We start from the raw sequence: 15,335 nt of genomic DNA, 5'->3' as shown, positions 1-15,335 counted from the left end.
TCAGGTTGCATTCCCCAGACTGTGGAGATATGAAACATTCTTTAGCTTTAAGGGCCTATTTTATGATCATTATAAAAGTCTATCCAAAGTCAGATGGCAGAGATACTGAGAAACTGTTTCCTCTGGTGGGAAATCTAAAACAACGGGCCATTCAGGAGTGAAATCAGGAAGTGTTTCTTCACAATGGGTAGTAGAAATCTGGAATTCTCTTCCATAAAAGGCTGTGGATTTTTTTAACCACGTCCACAGGATGTGGGTGTCACTGGCAAGGCCAACATTAATTGCTCTTGAGAAGGTGGTGGTGAGCCACCTTCTTGATCCGCTGTAGGCAGTGTGGTGTCGGTACTGTTAGGTAGGGCCGCTGGGGGTCAAATGAAATCTTCACGGCTGAGTTCAATTTGATTTTTATTCGTTGAGGGTTATTACAATCTTGGTAGAGACCAGTAACATTTTTGAAAAGAAATGTGAACTCCCTGTTATTAACTGGAAGAATTACGCCACAAGCTTTCACGTTTTAAACAAAAATCTTCTCTGTACAAGAGTTAAACAAAGCAAGCACTACTAACTTAGCACTATAATTTGTAATCATTTATACCTTAAACCCAACATCTCAATAGAACACTCCCCATTTCACTTTTACTTCCACCCAAGAGTTCCCCTATACTTTACAAGATCTTGAGGGTTCCTTCATTTCTCCTGGGTCCAATCCAAAGCATACCACAGCTCCCGGAAATTCACTCCGATTCTCCTTAGTTTCCCAGCTATCTTCCAAGGTGAGGTGTTACTTGGGGATTGCCACTCCAGCAACCAGCTAGGCGAACCCTCCAACCCTACTTCAACACCTCATGAATTTGGATTTCCCCACTCTAAGCATGGGCCTCAATTGCATTTTTGCATAGTGACTCCAAGCCAGAAACACCCTGGTTCCTGATGGCCTCTCTGCTCCTTGTCCCAGCTTCTGGCACATTCCCTGCCGTGGTTCCAGCTGCTCCAAAAACAGATTCAACTTTTTTGTGAGCAATCAGAGATAAAACACCAGACCAAAGGCATCTCCCTGCATAATCTATCTCGATAGCAAAGTAGTACATCTGGGATGTCCCAGATAGAAACTTAAACTAATTTAACTTCTAGCTTCAAAACAGAAACTTTGATCCGGATCCTACATTTTCTTTTTCAGACTTACTGTCTTCTGTTTTCCAATTAAACAAGCTCACCTGTTTTTTTATGACTCTCACCCCTCTAACTCTAACCCTGTAAGTACCCGTGGAAGGATCTTTGAAGTGTAAATACCTTGGATGGTCTGGCAGCTTTTGAATTCCAGAGCCCAGAATTTTACTGGGCCCCCTCTATGTCATTGGAAGCGGGCGGTTCAACCCAGACATGTAAATGAACCGCTGCGCTAAATATTGTGGAGGCTCCGCGGTACACATCTCGCGTGTGCACTGCGCCATTTTTGAAGCTCGCCAGAAAAATTCAGCCCAAAGTATGTTACCTTACAATTACAGATTTAATTTCCCCAACACTAAAAGTGAACTCTAAAAATATTAATATAAACCATGAAACTAGATGATCGTAATATGGCATTGAGGATATGGAACCAAGGCGGCTAAATGTAGTTAATATACAGACCCAGCCATAATCTAATCAAATGGTGAATAGGCATGAGGCTCAATGGCCTTCTCCTGTTGCTATATCAAAATGATAAGATTATGATTAAGTGTGGTGATAGGGAAATGGGGAAAGTAATTAAATTCCAAAAATTTACAGGGTTGTAAACTGGTGCAAATTAGTTCCTCTTTTGTCTCATTCCAAATGTTTTCTCCCATTCTATGTGCTAGTCCCTGATACATCAGGGTCCTATTCTCATCCAACCAGAGATTGATTTTTCTCTTCCTGTATTTTTACTGGATGAATCTCCATAAAGGCACATGTATTATGCAAATAATAAATGCACTGCACTCCAATATTATGCCATTAAAATAAGTCCCATTAAACTGATAACAAAGGCAGGCTTATTTTGAAAGGTGGGTGTCAAGGATGAAAAGTATTCTGATTGGAGAGAATGCAACTTTGCATTGACAGCATTGCAAGAGTGAGATTAAAATGTTAAGCCTTACTGTTAGTTATGCCCCTTTGTTTCACCAACACTCTTGGTGTGGCTTCCTTGCTCACACTTATCAGATTGACTGGTTTGTTACACATTTTCACGAGCTAATTGTGAAAGTTTTGATTTTCAGATAATCATAGCATAGAACTTGTGTCTTTGCCACAGTTTAAAAAAAAAAAAATTCATGAGATGTGGGCATCGCTGGCAAGGCCAGCATTTATTGCCCATCCCTAATTGCCCTTGAGAAGGTGGTGGGGAGCCGCCTTCTGGAACTGCTGCACTCCTTGTGGTGTAGATACACCCACAGCGCTGTTACGGGGCCAGGAGTTAAATTCTGTCAAACATACAATCCTGCATCTCCTCCTCCATATCCAACAACAAATCTCTGCAATTGTAACGGTTTCCTGGGTGAGAAGGAGGAAGGTTACCTTCACCACCTCCGCTGCTCCTTTAGTTTTATTTTAGCTGCTCTTGCAAAATGGTCAGAATCCAAGAACATTTCATGTTTCTTGTAGTTTACAGAGTACAACCTGACTTGCCCTGAGCGATTTTATTCATTGCTCGCTTTAAGGCAGCTTGAAGTAACTCCCTGACAAGTTCACATTTTACTTTGAGATTTGGTTTTCGTGTTGATGTGTTGTCATAAGAATTTCAGTCATCAGATCTATCAGATCTTGAAGGAATTTGTCCCATTTTTAAAAGCCATAAAGTTGAAGGGGGAGAAAGAGATGAGTGTGTGATGCCATGGGTTACACATTGACCTTTTAATGCTAGAACGAGGTTGAAATCCATTTTCAGTACACTTCTGAGTACATATAGACTCAGCACAAAAGTGGCCCGGCCTACTGTACCGCTGCAACTTCATTCAGCCCTACTTCCAGAGCTGTGACTTTTAATCCTCTAACTCTGGACTCCTGTGCATTCCCTCCCTTCTTCTGCTGTGCCATCAGTAATAAAGCTTTGATCCACATCACCCTCACTTTCTGAAACTCCTTCCCACTGTTTAAAGCATCTTAAAACCTATCTTTCTGACTGTGCTGTCACCTTCCCAAATTGCCCTTCATCTAATTCACTTCTGTGAGTGGGACTAGCTGAGTTGTTGTTGCACAGAGCCAGCAGGGATGCGATGGGTCAAATGGCCCCCTTCTGTGTTGTAACCATTTTATGATTCTATAAGTACCTCAAGACATTTAATATGTTAAAGAGGCTACATGAATGTAAACTGTTTCTAGAAATCTGAACATTGAGTCCATTGACATGTCTCCAGCGATCTGAAAATTTTAAAACAACCACAATACTCTCCAAAGTTAAAGTTCTTTTCTTTAAATTAAATAGAAGCTGTTGCAAATGTTAATTGCACACATTGCTTATGTAACTGTACAAAATATCCACAAAAACCAAAGAAATATTTTTCAAGTATTTAATTTCTCATTCTAGATTTTTGTGAATGTAAAATACTGAGGTAAATCAAATTCTGGAAAAATGGCTGTGATTTTACTTTATATTGTCGACTATATAAAGTCTTTATAGATTATAAAGCCTCAGTGTGTAGCTGACAGCACCTCTGAATAATATATAGGAGCAATGGTTTGCAATTATAAGTGATTCAACATATGTCTAAAGTAATCCCTCACAGAAGTAAACTTGCAAGCAATTTTTCCAACACCAAAATCTGTCACAAATATAGATTATCTTCTTAAAACTGTACCCTTGAAGTTGTGTTGTGTGGAGATTAGTATGTGAGTGCTTAACACATTTTTATTGCCTTATAAATCAGCAAAAACAGTGAATCAGCTTAAATTTGCTGTCCCAAAAAAAGAAGTTGGGAGTTTTTCTGATGTTCGAAATGGCAAGGCTCCCCAGTTGCTGAGTATAAAAAGGTTCTGAATAAAAGTTGGTTGCACAGAATTATATACAAGTTCCGGCTAACAGCATTTATACCAAGTCCCTCAGTCCAACATTTTAAAATAAATGGGTTAAATGGTTTTGTTAAAATAACATACAAAATAATTTAGAATATTAAGCATTCACACTTAGTAAGCAGAGAATAATTTCAAGTCTGTGCCCTTTACTTAGGACAGAATATCTAAAAAGAGGACAGTTTACAGAATATTGAAATGATTTTAAAATAAATTAACTTTATAGGGCTGTATTTTCTATCAAAACTATAAATATAACCAGTTAACAATTTGTACACAGATTCTGTGAATACTGGAATTAAACTGTGGGCCATACAATTTATTTCTGCTTTTCTTTCCACATTCATGCCTTGTATTTTACATATTGTATGGTGAAGTCTGTGTGATTTTAAAATATGCAGCATTCCTGATGAGCAGAGAAACCAGTTCACAATGAAAAATTCTATTTTTTATTACATGAGACACTATGATTTCTACCAATGCAATCTGTGATTCCGTCCCACTTTTTGGTACAAAACATAATTCTATGGCCTTGCTGCAAACTGTGGCCAGCCCAGCACAGTAGTGGGGATTCTGCCATGATGCTATGTCTCACCATGGAAGGTGCTTCTGGTGGCTGAGGGAGGTCACCGTGAATTACCCCAGGTTGCGGGTTGCCCCCCCACCCCACTCCAGGGACCAGTCATTCCACACAGTCCTGTGTCGGTGTCACTCCCAGGGATCAGACAGCTCTGTTCCCTAGCTGACAGCTCTGTTCCCTAGCTACTGACCCCATCCCTCTCTCTGGAAACTGTTTGAGGCTGAATCAGATTGTTCACAACCTTACTGTCATGTTTGACCCCGAGATGAACTTCCGACCACATAGCCATGCCTTCACCAAGACCAACAACATCACCTGACTTCAATCCTGCCTCAGCTCATCTGCGGCTGAAACCCTCATCCATGCCTTTGTTACCGCTTGACTTCACTCTTTCATTGCTTTCCTGGCTGGCCTCCCGTCTTCGACCCTTCGTAAACTTGAGCTCATCTAAAACACTCCTCCTGTATTCTGACTCGTACCCAGTCCCGTTCATCCATTACCCCAGCACTCTGATCTGCATTGGCTCCCAGTCTGGCAACGCCATACTTTTAAAATTCTCATCCTTGTTTTCAGATCCCTCCATGTCCTCACCCCTCCAAACCTCTAATCTCCTTCAACCTCTCTACCTCCCTTTTCCTTTAAACTTACTTCACTATCCACCTTCTGTGGCTCGGTGTCAAATTGTGCTTGAGGACAGTCCTGTGAAGCACCTTAGAATATTTTACTGCATTAAAGATGCTATATGGGTGGCACAGTGGTGCAGTGGTTAGCACCGCAACCTCACGGCTCCAGCGACCCGGGTTCGATTCTAGGTACTGCCTGTGCGGAGTTTGCAAGTTCTCCCTGTGACCTCGTGGGTTTTCGCCGAGTGCTCCGGTTTCTTCCCACAGCCAAAGACTTGCAGTTTGATAGGTAAATTGGCCATTATAAATTGCCCCTAGTATAGGTAGGTGGTAGTGGAATTGAGGGAAGGTGGGGATGTGGTAGGAATATGGAATTAGTGTAGGATTAGTATAAATGGGTGGTTGATGGTCAGCACAGACTCGGTGGGCCGAAGGGCCTGTTTCAGTGCTGCATCTCTAAATAAAATAAATAAAAAAATATATAAATGCAAGTTATTGTTTAAAAGAGATCCTGCAATGTACTATAATGCTGGACTTTAAAAAAAAAAATCAACTTAGCAGTGAAATAAATGTGCCTCATATTGTTTGTGTTTTGGGGAATTGTGGATGCTGCAATCACCTCATTTTCCAATCATTTATTGAATGCTAAAAGTTTGACTTTCACAGGACTTATATTTGTGTATGACATCATTCAAAACCTGTAATCAGGCACGAGTATAAAGCTCAGTTTAGATGCTGTTATTCACCAAATACGTCATCTTTTCCCTCTCTAGGAGGCTGTACGGTGATGTAACAGAAATATCCAGTTCCAGCCAACATCAGGCTTCGGCACAAGATCTGAACCCTATCAGTAAACCACAGCAAACCTTTACCAAAGAGGAGTTTCTGAAGCTGATGCTGCCAGACAGCCCTCCTTTGGAGCAGAGAAGGAGGAAGGTTAGCCATCTCTTTTTAGTCTGTGCACCTGTCAGGGTTAATTCACAAGACACGTCCACTGATACTTTTAACAAAACTCTAACTGACAGAGAGCAAAATTCTGAACAATGCTAGGTAAAGCAGTGAGCGTTCTTCTACAGAAATACTCCCAGGGAGACATTCTGGCTGCATTGCAAATATACTGGCACGTCCAACACTTCAGGTCAATCGGTCCATAATACGTACGTACATACGAATTAGGAGCAGTAGTAGGCCACTCGGCTGCTCGAGCCTGCTCCGCCATTCAACAAGGTCATGGCTGATTGGATTGTAAGCTCAACGCCACATTCCTGCCTACCCCCGATATCCTTTCACCCCCTTGCTCATCAAGAATCTATCCACCTCCGCCTTAAAAATATTCAAAGACTCTGCTTCCATCGCCTTTTGAGGAAGAGTTCCAAAGACTCACGACCCTCGGAGAGAAAAAAATTTCTTCGCATCTCTGTCTTTTTAAACAGTGACCCCTAATTCTAGATTCTCCCACAAGAGGAAACATCCTTTCCACATCCACCCTGTCAAGACCCCTCAGGATCTTATATGTTTCAATCAAATCGCCTCTTGCTCTTCTAAACTCCAGTGGATACAAGCCTAGCCCATCCAACCTTTCCTCACAAGACAATCCACCCATTCCAGGTATTAGTCTAGTAAACCTTCTCTGAGCTGCTTCCAATGCACTTACATCCTTCCTTAAATAAGGAGACCAATACTGTACACAGTACTCCAATGTGGATGGCAGCTTTTCCTGTTACATTTACTGCATGCTTAGCATGAGCACCTAGAATGGAAATTTATTTTTACTTGTTATCCATATGTCTGTGTACTAAATGTAGTTTGTTAAATTCCAGAAAGCTTCTTGTGGAAGGATAATGCTGGAGCCTATCTTTACTCAGTTTCATATTTATTGTACAGAGTAAAAGGATTATAAACAATTAGCTCCTCATTCAAAATTTCCATCAGTCTCCGTAAGTGTCTCCTTATAAGTGCTCAAGTAAGACCCCAGTTAGCACCCTCCACCTGCATATAATTAAACTATTAATATAAAAGAAAGAAGGGAATCTGTTAATTGTAATAAAACATTTCAAAATAAATTCCATGTTATATACAAAGCATTAACATGCTCAAACAGTTTAAAATAAAAAAATTTAAATTCCATATCAGGTACAAAGTATTGCATTGCAAGATGCACCTCCTCTAGCACCCCTAACAATTTCTTTGTACTGGCATTTCTTTTTGTGAAAAATAATCAGATAGCTAATGACTTGCATCTACCCATTTACTTTTCAATCTAGCAAGATCAATACTTAGGCTTGTCTCACTCACGCTAGAGTGTACATTATCCCACAAATAACAATTATCCACATAACATTCAATGGGTATCCTATCTTTAGTATGTCTTGTTCAGAATCTCACCTAAAATATTTGACAAATAGAACCCCATATCCACTGCCTCCACAAGACCCAGTGTTTCTGCAGCTAAAGTGCTTTTAACGACCCTTTTAATTTTCTTAGCTTCCCAAGCTAAAAGGACAATATTTCCCATTTTCACTCATCAGAAATATTATGAAAGCAGCTGCAGTCGAATACCCATCAGGAAGATTAGCACGTGATGCATCACTAAAAATGACTAGCTTCATATTCTTTGGGTCACCTAAGGATGGGAACTTCAGTACACATTTCTCCAGATTTAATTTTACTAATGTTTTACTTGCCCTTAAAACATTCTCAACTTTCGGGTGTTTCATCATCGTACTTAACTCCGGCACATCAAAACATGCTTCAGGTCTAGTCTGAGTGCATAATCAGTTTATCTGACCAATCAAGCTTCGCAATTGCTCAGTCTCTTCTTTAGATATATCATCATGTTTCTGTGATGACCTAGCACATTTAAGCAGGATGGAAGTGATGCTCTCTAAATAGGATTGTTGATTTAAAGTTATTCCAGACTTAGTTTGCTTAATGTCTAAACCAATATATTTTAAAGACCCCACAAGCCTGACTCCCAATATTAAATTCTGCCCTAATCTTAATATATTTCTTAAAATTCGCAGTACTCCCCCATAAGAAATCATCAACATGCATGATGAAGATGCCTTTATGATACCAATAAAACATTGCAGGATCTGCTTTTAGTTAAATACAGCCAATTTTCAACTAAACAGATCTCACTGAGAAATACCACAGCCTGGAAGCATTATTAAGGCCATAGATGCATTTGTTCAATTTCCATAATTTTCTTTCAGCATCTGCTGCTTCTTTGGGTGGTTTCAGAAACACTTCTCTCTGAAAAGTATCACCCTGCAGAAATGCGGCTTTTATGTCAATGGATCTACACTCCCATGAATATGTGGCCAAAAGAGCTAAAAAGATTTTCAAGATTACTTTTCCAGCTGTGAGAGAGTCCACTCTAACGTCATTATCACCCAGTTGAAATCCATCTATGTGACAAGGCTGGCTGTCCCCTATCTGGTATCTCAGAATAAACTCCAAACTCTCTCCACTCTAATTCCTTATGCTTTGCTTTTTTTTTTTATTAGTGGCTGCCAATAAACTTGAGGATAAACGAAATCTTGACAGTCATGAGGACTTCTGCCTCTAGTTCTATTCCGAGACTGCTCTCTAGCCTTCATTTCATTGTATAATTTGTTCAAACTATGGCCGATATTAGCACTTGGGAGTCTTTCGGGACTACTGCTATAAGATCTCCCTCACACACTATCGGAGACTCTTTCTCTAATATGTGATCGTTTCCTTACACAATAGTCACTACCAGACCCATTATTAGATATTGCACTGCGCTTTCTTACTCTCCACTCTTTCATCCCATTCTGCCAGTCCATGGACTTTGCTTCTTGGCCAATAAACTTGAACATTCAACCAATATTTAAATGCCAGTAGATTTTCCTGCACATCCCACATTGTTGCATCCCTCCATTTATTAGACTCCTCTGGAATATATGTCACCTGAGTGCCTACTTGGGGCAGTTGGCCTTTGGATGCATTAGCTCTTTCCTGAGCGTCATGATCCCTCACGTTACTATCCAACCCTTGAACGTATTCCATTCCCCAGGACCTTCATTACAAAATACATGAGTATTTGAGGTACAAGGTGCCTCGTTTCCCTCTATCAGCTGCTCAGATTCTGAGATTTTGTAATCAACCCCAATTAATTGTGAGGAATTAACCTTAACAGTTTGATTTACATGCTTGAGAACCAACACAACCTTACCAGAGCCCTTCCATCCCCTATGACACTCTCTTTTATAATACACCAAATCACTTGAATTAAAGTCCACCTCAGATGGCCTTATACGATACCTCAGAGTGCTCCGAATTTTCTCAGACCTCAGCCTTGATGAAAGCCCGTCTCCCTGCATATAAAGTATTCGAATGTGCAAAACAAATTGTAGTACCTTCTAGAACATGAGAACTGTCGCACAGTAAAGAAGGCAATTTGGGATTTCACCCATTGACCAATTGATAAGGCCTATATCCCCAACCATCTGAAATGAGTTCTTTGCCAGGGCAGTTGTCAACTTGCAGTTTGTTTGGTCAGCTAATATTTTATTCAGCATTTCATCGATCACTGTATGATTCCTTCCACAGAGCCCATTGCTGAAAGGACTTTCGGCTGCGATATTCATAACTATAATGTTCATGATTTCACACATATTTCTGAACTCATCATTGGCAAATTCCCCTCCATTATCAGTGTTACGACCGCTCAGGACAAAGCCCCCCAATCAATATATACGATTCTGATCGCAGTGGGAACAATGGACTGTCAATTCAGTTCCTTCACTCCACAGGTCGCATCATATTTCTTTAAGCTTTCCAAATTGAAGAAAGAAAGCAGCCAAATTGAACAATCTAGTAACCCCCATATGAAGTGAAACAAAAAATTAACTATTTATTAAAAAAGAACTAAAATCCTAAACACTACTAAGATAAAACAATACCTAAAGACCTTATAACTTCTTATTTAAAAATCTAACTCCCGCATTCACATACATACACTCGGTTTTCAACTGGCTGACCGAAAATATAGAAAAAAAAATAAAATTCTTTGCAAATTACATTCCTGATGAATGGTCTTCCAATACAACACAGTCAAAGTTCACTTGCAAACTTCCAAGCCCCATGAAAACAGAAAGGTCCTTCCAAAGATAGGGGTTTAACAGTTCGGCTATTGACGTATTAAACTCTTTTTTTCCCAGCAATGAACACAGCAGATATCAATAATTTGTTGTGAAAGAAAAAAGGTTTGTTCTTATTTTTTTATGGAATTAATTTAGCTTGAAGCTTTGTAGAATTTTGAGAGAGAAATAACACAGCTTTTCATCCTTCAGTTTAAATTGTCTCAGAGAGCTCTGCTTCCTTCAATTGCTGGAACAGTCTCTCTGCAAACCAGTCTCAGCCAGCCAGTTTTCAAAAGTCAAACTTCAATATTGGATCTCGTGTCCTCGCTCTCTCTGTGGCTGTTGCTTGGCAACCAAAATGCACCCTGGCTCACTGTGCCTCTGGAGAGTTATTAAAGGCGCACTGTTCTTTTTACAGTCTTAAAGGCGCACCGTACTATTTCCGAGGAGAGAAAAAGAAAATAACACAGGACCATGACATCAGTCAGAAACTTCGCTGGTGCCCCAAGTCCAGTCCCTATCCATTTCTCCACAATTTTAACTATAATCATCACCCTTTTGTCCTTGCTATGTATTATTGTAGAAAGACTAAATCAAGTTACTAGATCTATAAAATGTAGAATGAAAATATTCCTGTGTTTGTCCCATACCTTTAAATCCACAGACACTACCTCGTTAAAGTCACGTGCCAATGAAAGGCTGACAATAGGATGTGATGGCATCCTCTGATACATTTTACTGATTTCACTCTTTTCACTAACCTCTTCTATTATCCTTCTATACTCTTATCAATCACACCTGCATCCTTTAGCAGGGTTTTTAATCTTTGACTAGAATGGTGACCAAATTGTCTGTGTAACTTTAAGACAATTTGCTTTTTTTCCCCTCGCTGATTCTCATCACCTGATGCCATTAATATTTCTGTAACACTCTGCCTAGAAACATTGGGCTGGATTTTACCAAGCCCAAAATGTTGGGCTCCGTGGTGGGGGGGTGGAAGATTATTCTGGCAGAGGCCCGCCATGGAGGCTGACGCTGGGAGGGCTCGGCCCGATCCTCCCAATGGCAGCAAGGCTCCGTGGTGGCCCCCTTACCGCTGGGCAATGGGAACTGAATTACAATATTTAAATCAACAGGATGAATAAGTTTAAATAAACTTACCTTTAATCTTCTGGGCCCACCGTAATCTTCAGTGCGGCAGGCACTCCGGCGCCTTCAATTCCCTGTGTGGGGAAAGCTGGCGTGACACTGGTGGGGAGGAGAAACAGAGTCAAATAAACGTAATGTGTATTGGGGCTGGTGGGAAGGGGTGAACTATAAACTTTGTGCAGTCGGGGGGGATGGCCAGATTTAAAAGGCAAGTGTTTTGGTGGGGTGGGGGAGGGCAAACAGTTAATGTAATTGTTATTGGGGTTTGGGGAAGGGGCGTTAGAAATTTATTTGATACATTTTAGAAGGGGGTGGGGGGGGCGTATGTATCTTTAAAATTTAAATATGCCAGCAGGGCTGGCTGCCGTTTAATAAGGGCGCCAGTGCCTGTGCACAGGCAGCTGACGCCATTGCCAGCGACTGCCAGTCCGCCCCCTCCATGTGATTTGGGGGTCGGGCTGCCCCAATTATTTAAATGAGCTACCGTGCAGGGGAGTGCGGTGGCTCTTCGGCGTGCAGCCCACCATTTTATGAGCTCGCCGCCAAGATCGGTGGCGGGTTCTTAAAATCCAGCCCATCAGGTTTTGTCAAGGTGATACAGTAATTCCCTAACTGGGTAAACTGAAAATTCACTTTATTATTTGTGCCTTTTTCATTGAAGGTTTATTCAACAGTGAAAATATCTCACTAGAGACTACATCAGTATTGATAAAGTGGCTTACTCCAGCTATTTTACATGGCATTACTACTCTCTTCAGTGACTTCAATGTGTTGTCATCACCAAACCTAAAACTGATAATACTTTTATATTCCTTAACCTTTTGCGCTCCTCACTACTTAGTGAATCCAGATAACATTGTAACCAATCTGTTCCACAGACTGTCGATGTGCAAGTTCTATCTACCAGAGCACAGTTGAACAAATCTGCAACTAACACATTCAGGACTGCAGCTCGTTCAGATTCATCAGTATCTTGCTCTGCTACCTCAGAATTTTCTGTGACATGTGTTATTTTGAGGACTCTGCCTCTCCACTTTGGGTAGTTCATTGCATAATAATACTTTGGATCACACCTGCAGCACCTGTTAACTGTTCCTTGGGCATTCCTGGGATTCATTCGCTTATGATTGCTGTTCCAATTCTGTCTTCCACTGTAATAGTCAGACCTGCTAAAGGTGCTTTCATCCTCATTCCTCCTGTCTTTAACTCTTCCATTGTACTTATGCCTGCGTCCAGTATCTGGACCATTTTGAAATCCGGTAAACATTGAATTTCCATTCTTTGTGTTACCGCAGAATGCCCTGTTTGCTCTACCAGGGCTACAGGAAATGACCGTTTCCCCAGGAATTTCTTTAAGTCTGCGGACATCTGATCTAACGGAGTCTTTTTTGTAAATTTCATCCAAGAATTCTAACAGAAGATCCAAACCTTCATCAGTTTCCAACTGACGAGCATCTAGTTAACAAAACAGTTTACTTCTGATTTTACTTTTGGTAGGAAGTGACAAAGCCAGGGAGATACCTGGTTTCCTCTTTGGTAGCGACGCAACCCATGTCCACAAATCCACTTCATTCTTCCACTGGTCATATGGATTCAGTCAGAACATCAGAGGTTAATATGCCCTGACAATTCACACTTGCTTTCTACCATATTTTCCACAATAGCCAGTGAGATTTTAGTTTTCTATGTTAAAAAAAAAATGTTAGTTTCCAACCTTCAGCTTTAGGCAACCATCTTCTGCTACCATGTTAAATTCCAGAAAGCTTTTTGTGGAAGGATGATGCTGGAGCCTATTTTTACTCAGTTTCACATTTCACAAAGTAAAAAGGATTATAAACAAGTAGCTCCTCACTCAACTTCCACCAGTCTCAGTAAGTGTCTCCTGATAAGTGCTCAAGTAAGACCCCAATTAATACCCTCCACCTGCATATAATTAAATAATTGTTACACAATTAACATAGTTCACTACTTACTAAAAATAACAACTGTTAGGTTGACCAGTATTGAACAGTTAGTCTTCAGTCAGTTGAAGGGGGATGAGCTGCTGTATGAACTTACTTCCAAACCAGTGACTGACAGGCCTGCAGATTCCCTGCCGTGCTGCTCCCATCTGTATTTTGTGAAGCTGTTTACAAGGAAATCTATCGAGAACTGCAAATTATAAACAAGCAAAAACAACAGATTGTATATGTGGGGCAGTTTAATAACAACTTGCATTTAAGCACTCCCAAGGTGCTACATCAGAGCAAAAGCAGACACAAGAATTGGTGCCGAGCCGCATAGGAAATCTTTGGACAGGTGACCAAAAGGTTGGTCAAAGAGATAGGTTTTAAGGAGCATTTTAAAGGATGAGAGGAAGGTAGAGAGATTTAGGGCGGTGCTTGCAGAGTTTAGGGCCTAGAAGCTTAATGCACAGTGGGACGAAGGGAGTGGGAGATGCACAAGATTCCAGAATTAGAGGAGCACTGATATCTTAAAGGGTTGTAGGTTGCAGGAAGTTACAGAAATAGGGAGGGGGAGAGTTCATGGTGGGATTTGAATTCAAGGCTGAGAATTTTAAATTGAGCATTGTTGAACTGGGAGCCTGTGTCAGAGAGCACAGGGGTTTAATAGGTGAACAGGAATTGTGCAAATTAGGATTCAGGCAGCAGAGTTTTGGCTTAGTTCTGAATTAAGTTTTTTGATGTGCTAAATGGAAAGGCTGCTGACTACTAAATGGTGCTGAATAGAAACCGAGATGACTGCATTGTGACTGTTGTGTGCGACTCCAATAAGTTTGTGTGTCTCCCATTTCGTTCATTTGTTGCAGAATAGTTCCACGTTGTCTCCATGCTGTGCTATATATATAATGCACAAGACATTTTGTTGTCTAGGGACGCTATGCACATATTAAAAAATAAAACAGGAAAAACTGGAAATACTCAGCAGGTCAGGCGGAATCTGCAGAGAGAGAAACAGAGTTAACGCTTCAGGCTGTTGACTTTCATCAGGATGGGAAGTTGTTAGCGATGAACAGCTTTCACATCCTAACATTGGCTAAAAGTGGGATTTGAAGTTGTTTTCTACATTATTTGCCCCAATTCTATACACCATGCCCGAGCATCGGGCAGGGAGATGGCACATTGGCAGATCTCTTTAATCTTGATTGAGTTTTTCGATTAGGTACCATGGAGAGTTCATGAGGGTAATGCAGATGATGGAATGTCCATGAACTTCTAAAAGGCATTTCATAACTTTCCCAGCAAAGTTGAGGCCTATGGAATAAAAGGAACAGTGACAACGTGAAAGCAAAGTTGGCTGGGTGATGAGGAAATGGAGAGTACTGGTGAGCAGTTTTGTGGATCGGATGAAGGTTTACAGTGGGGTTCGCCAGGGGTCAATATTAGGACTACTGCTTTTCATGATATATGTTAATGATCTAGACTTTAATGTGAACGACAACATTTGCAGAGACAGAACTTGGAAGTATTGTGAACTGTGAGGAAGATAGTTTTAGATTCAAGAGGACATAAACAGGCTGGTGGAATTGACAGACAAGTGGCAGATGAAATTTAATGCAGCGAAGCAGTTCAAAAAGAGTGCGGAGAGCAAGGAGAGGCTTCACTTCAAAAAGAGCGCGGAGAGCAAGGAGAGGCTTCACTTCAAAGAGAGCAAGGAGAGGCTTCACTTCAAAAAGAGCGCGGAGAGCAAGGAGAGGCTCCACTTCAAAAAGAGCGCGGAGAGCAAGGAGAGCTTCACTTCAAAAAGAGCGCAGAGAGTGGGGAGAGGCTTCACTTCAAAGAGAGTGGGGAGAGGCTTCACTTCAAAGAGAGTGGGGAGAGGCTTCACTTCAAAGAGAGTGGGGAG

At 41.0% G+C, this 15,335-nt stretch overlaps 1 protein-coding gene across 5 annotated transcripts in view; it reads left to right on the top strand.

The window, feature by feature from the left end:
* sipa1l2 (signal induced proliferation associated 1 like 2) overlaps positions 1-15,335 on the top strand; it is a 581,962-nt gene that overhangs the window by 495,033 nt on the left and 71,594 nt on the right. For all 5 annotated transcript variants that reach the window (XM_068020936.1, XM_068020919.1, XM_068020901.1 and 2 more), the window contains one exon: positions 6,003-6,165. In XM_068020936.1, coding sequence (XP_067877037.1) covers positions 6,003-6,165 — 163 coding nt within the window. The remainder of the gene's footprint in view (positions 1-6,002; positions 6,166-15,335) is intronic.

This window comes from Heterodontus francisci, chromosome 3 (assembly GCF_036365525.1).
Source record: "Heterodontus francisci isolate sHetFra1 chromosome 3, sHetFra1.hap1, whole genome shotgun sequence".
Lineage (NCBI taxonomy): Eukaryota > Metazoa > Chordata > Chondrichthyes > Heterodontiformes > Heterodontidae > Heterodontus > Heterodontus francisci.
The sequence above is the reverse complement of the archived record's forward strand: the minus strand, read 5'-3'. Positions and strand labels throughout refer to the sequence as shown.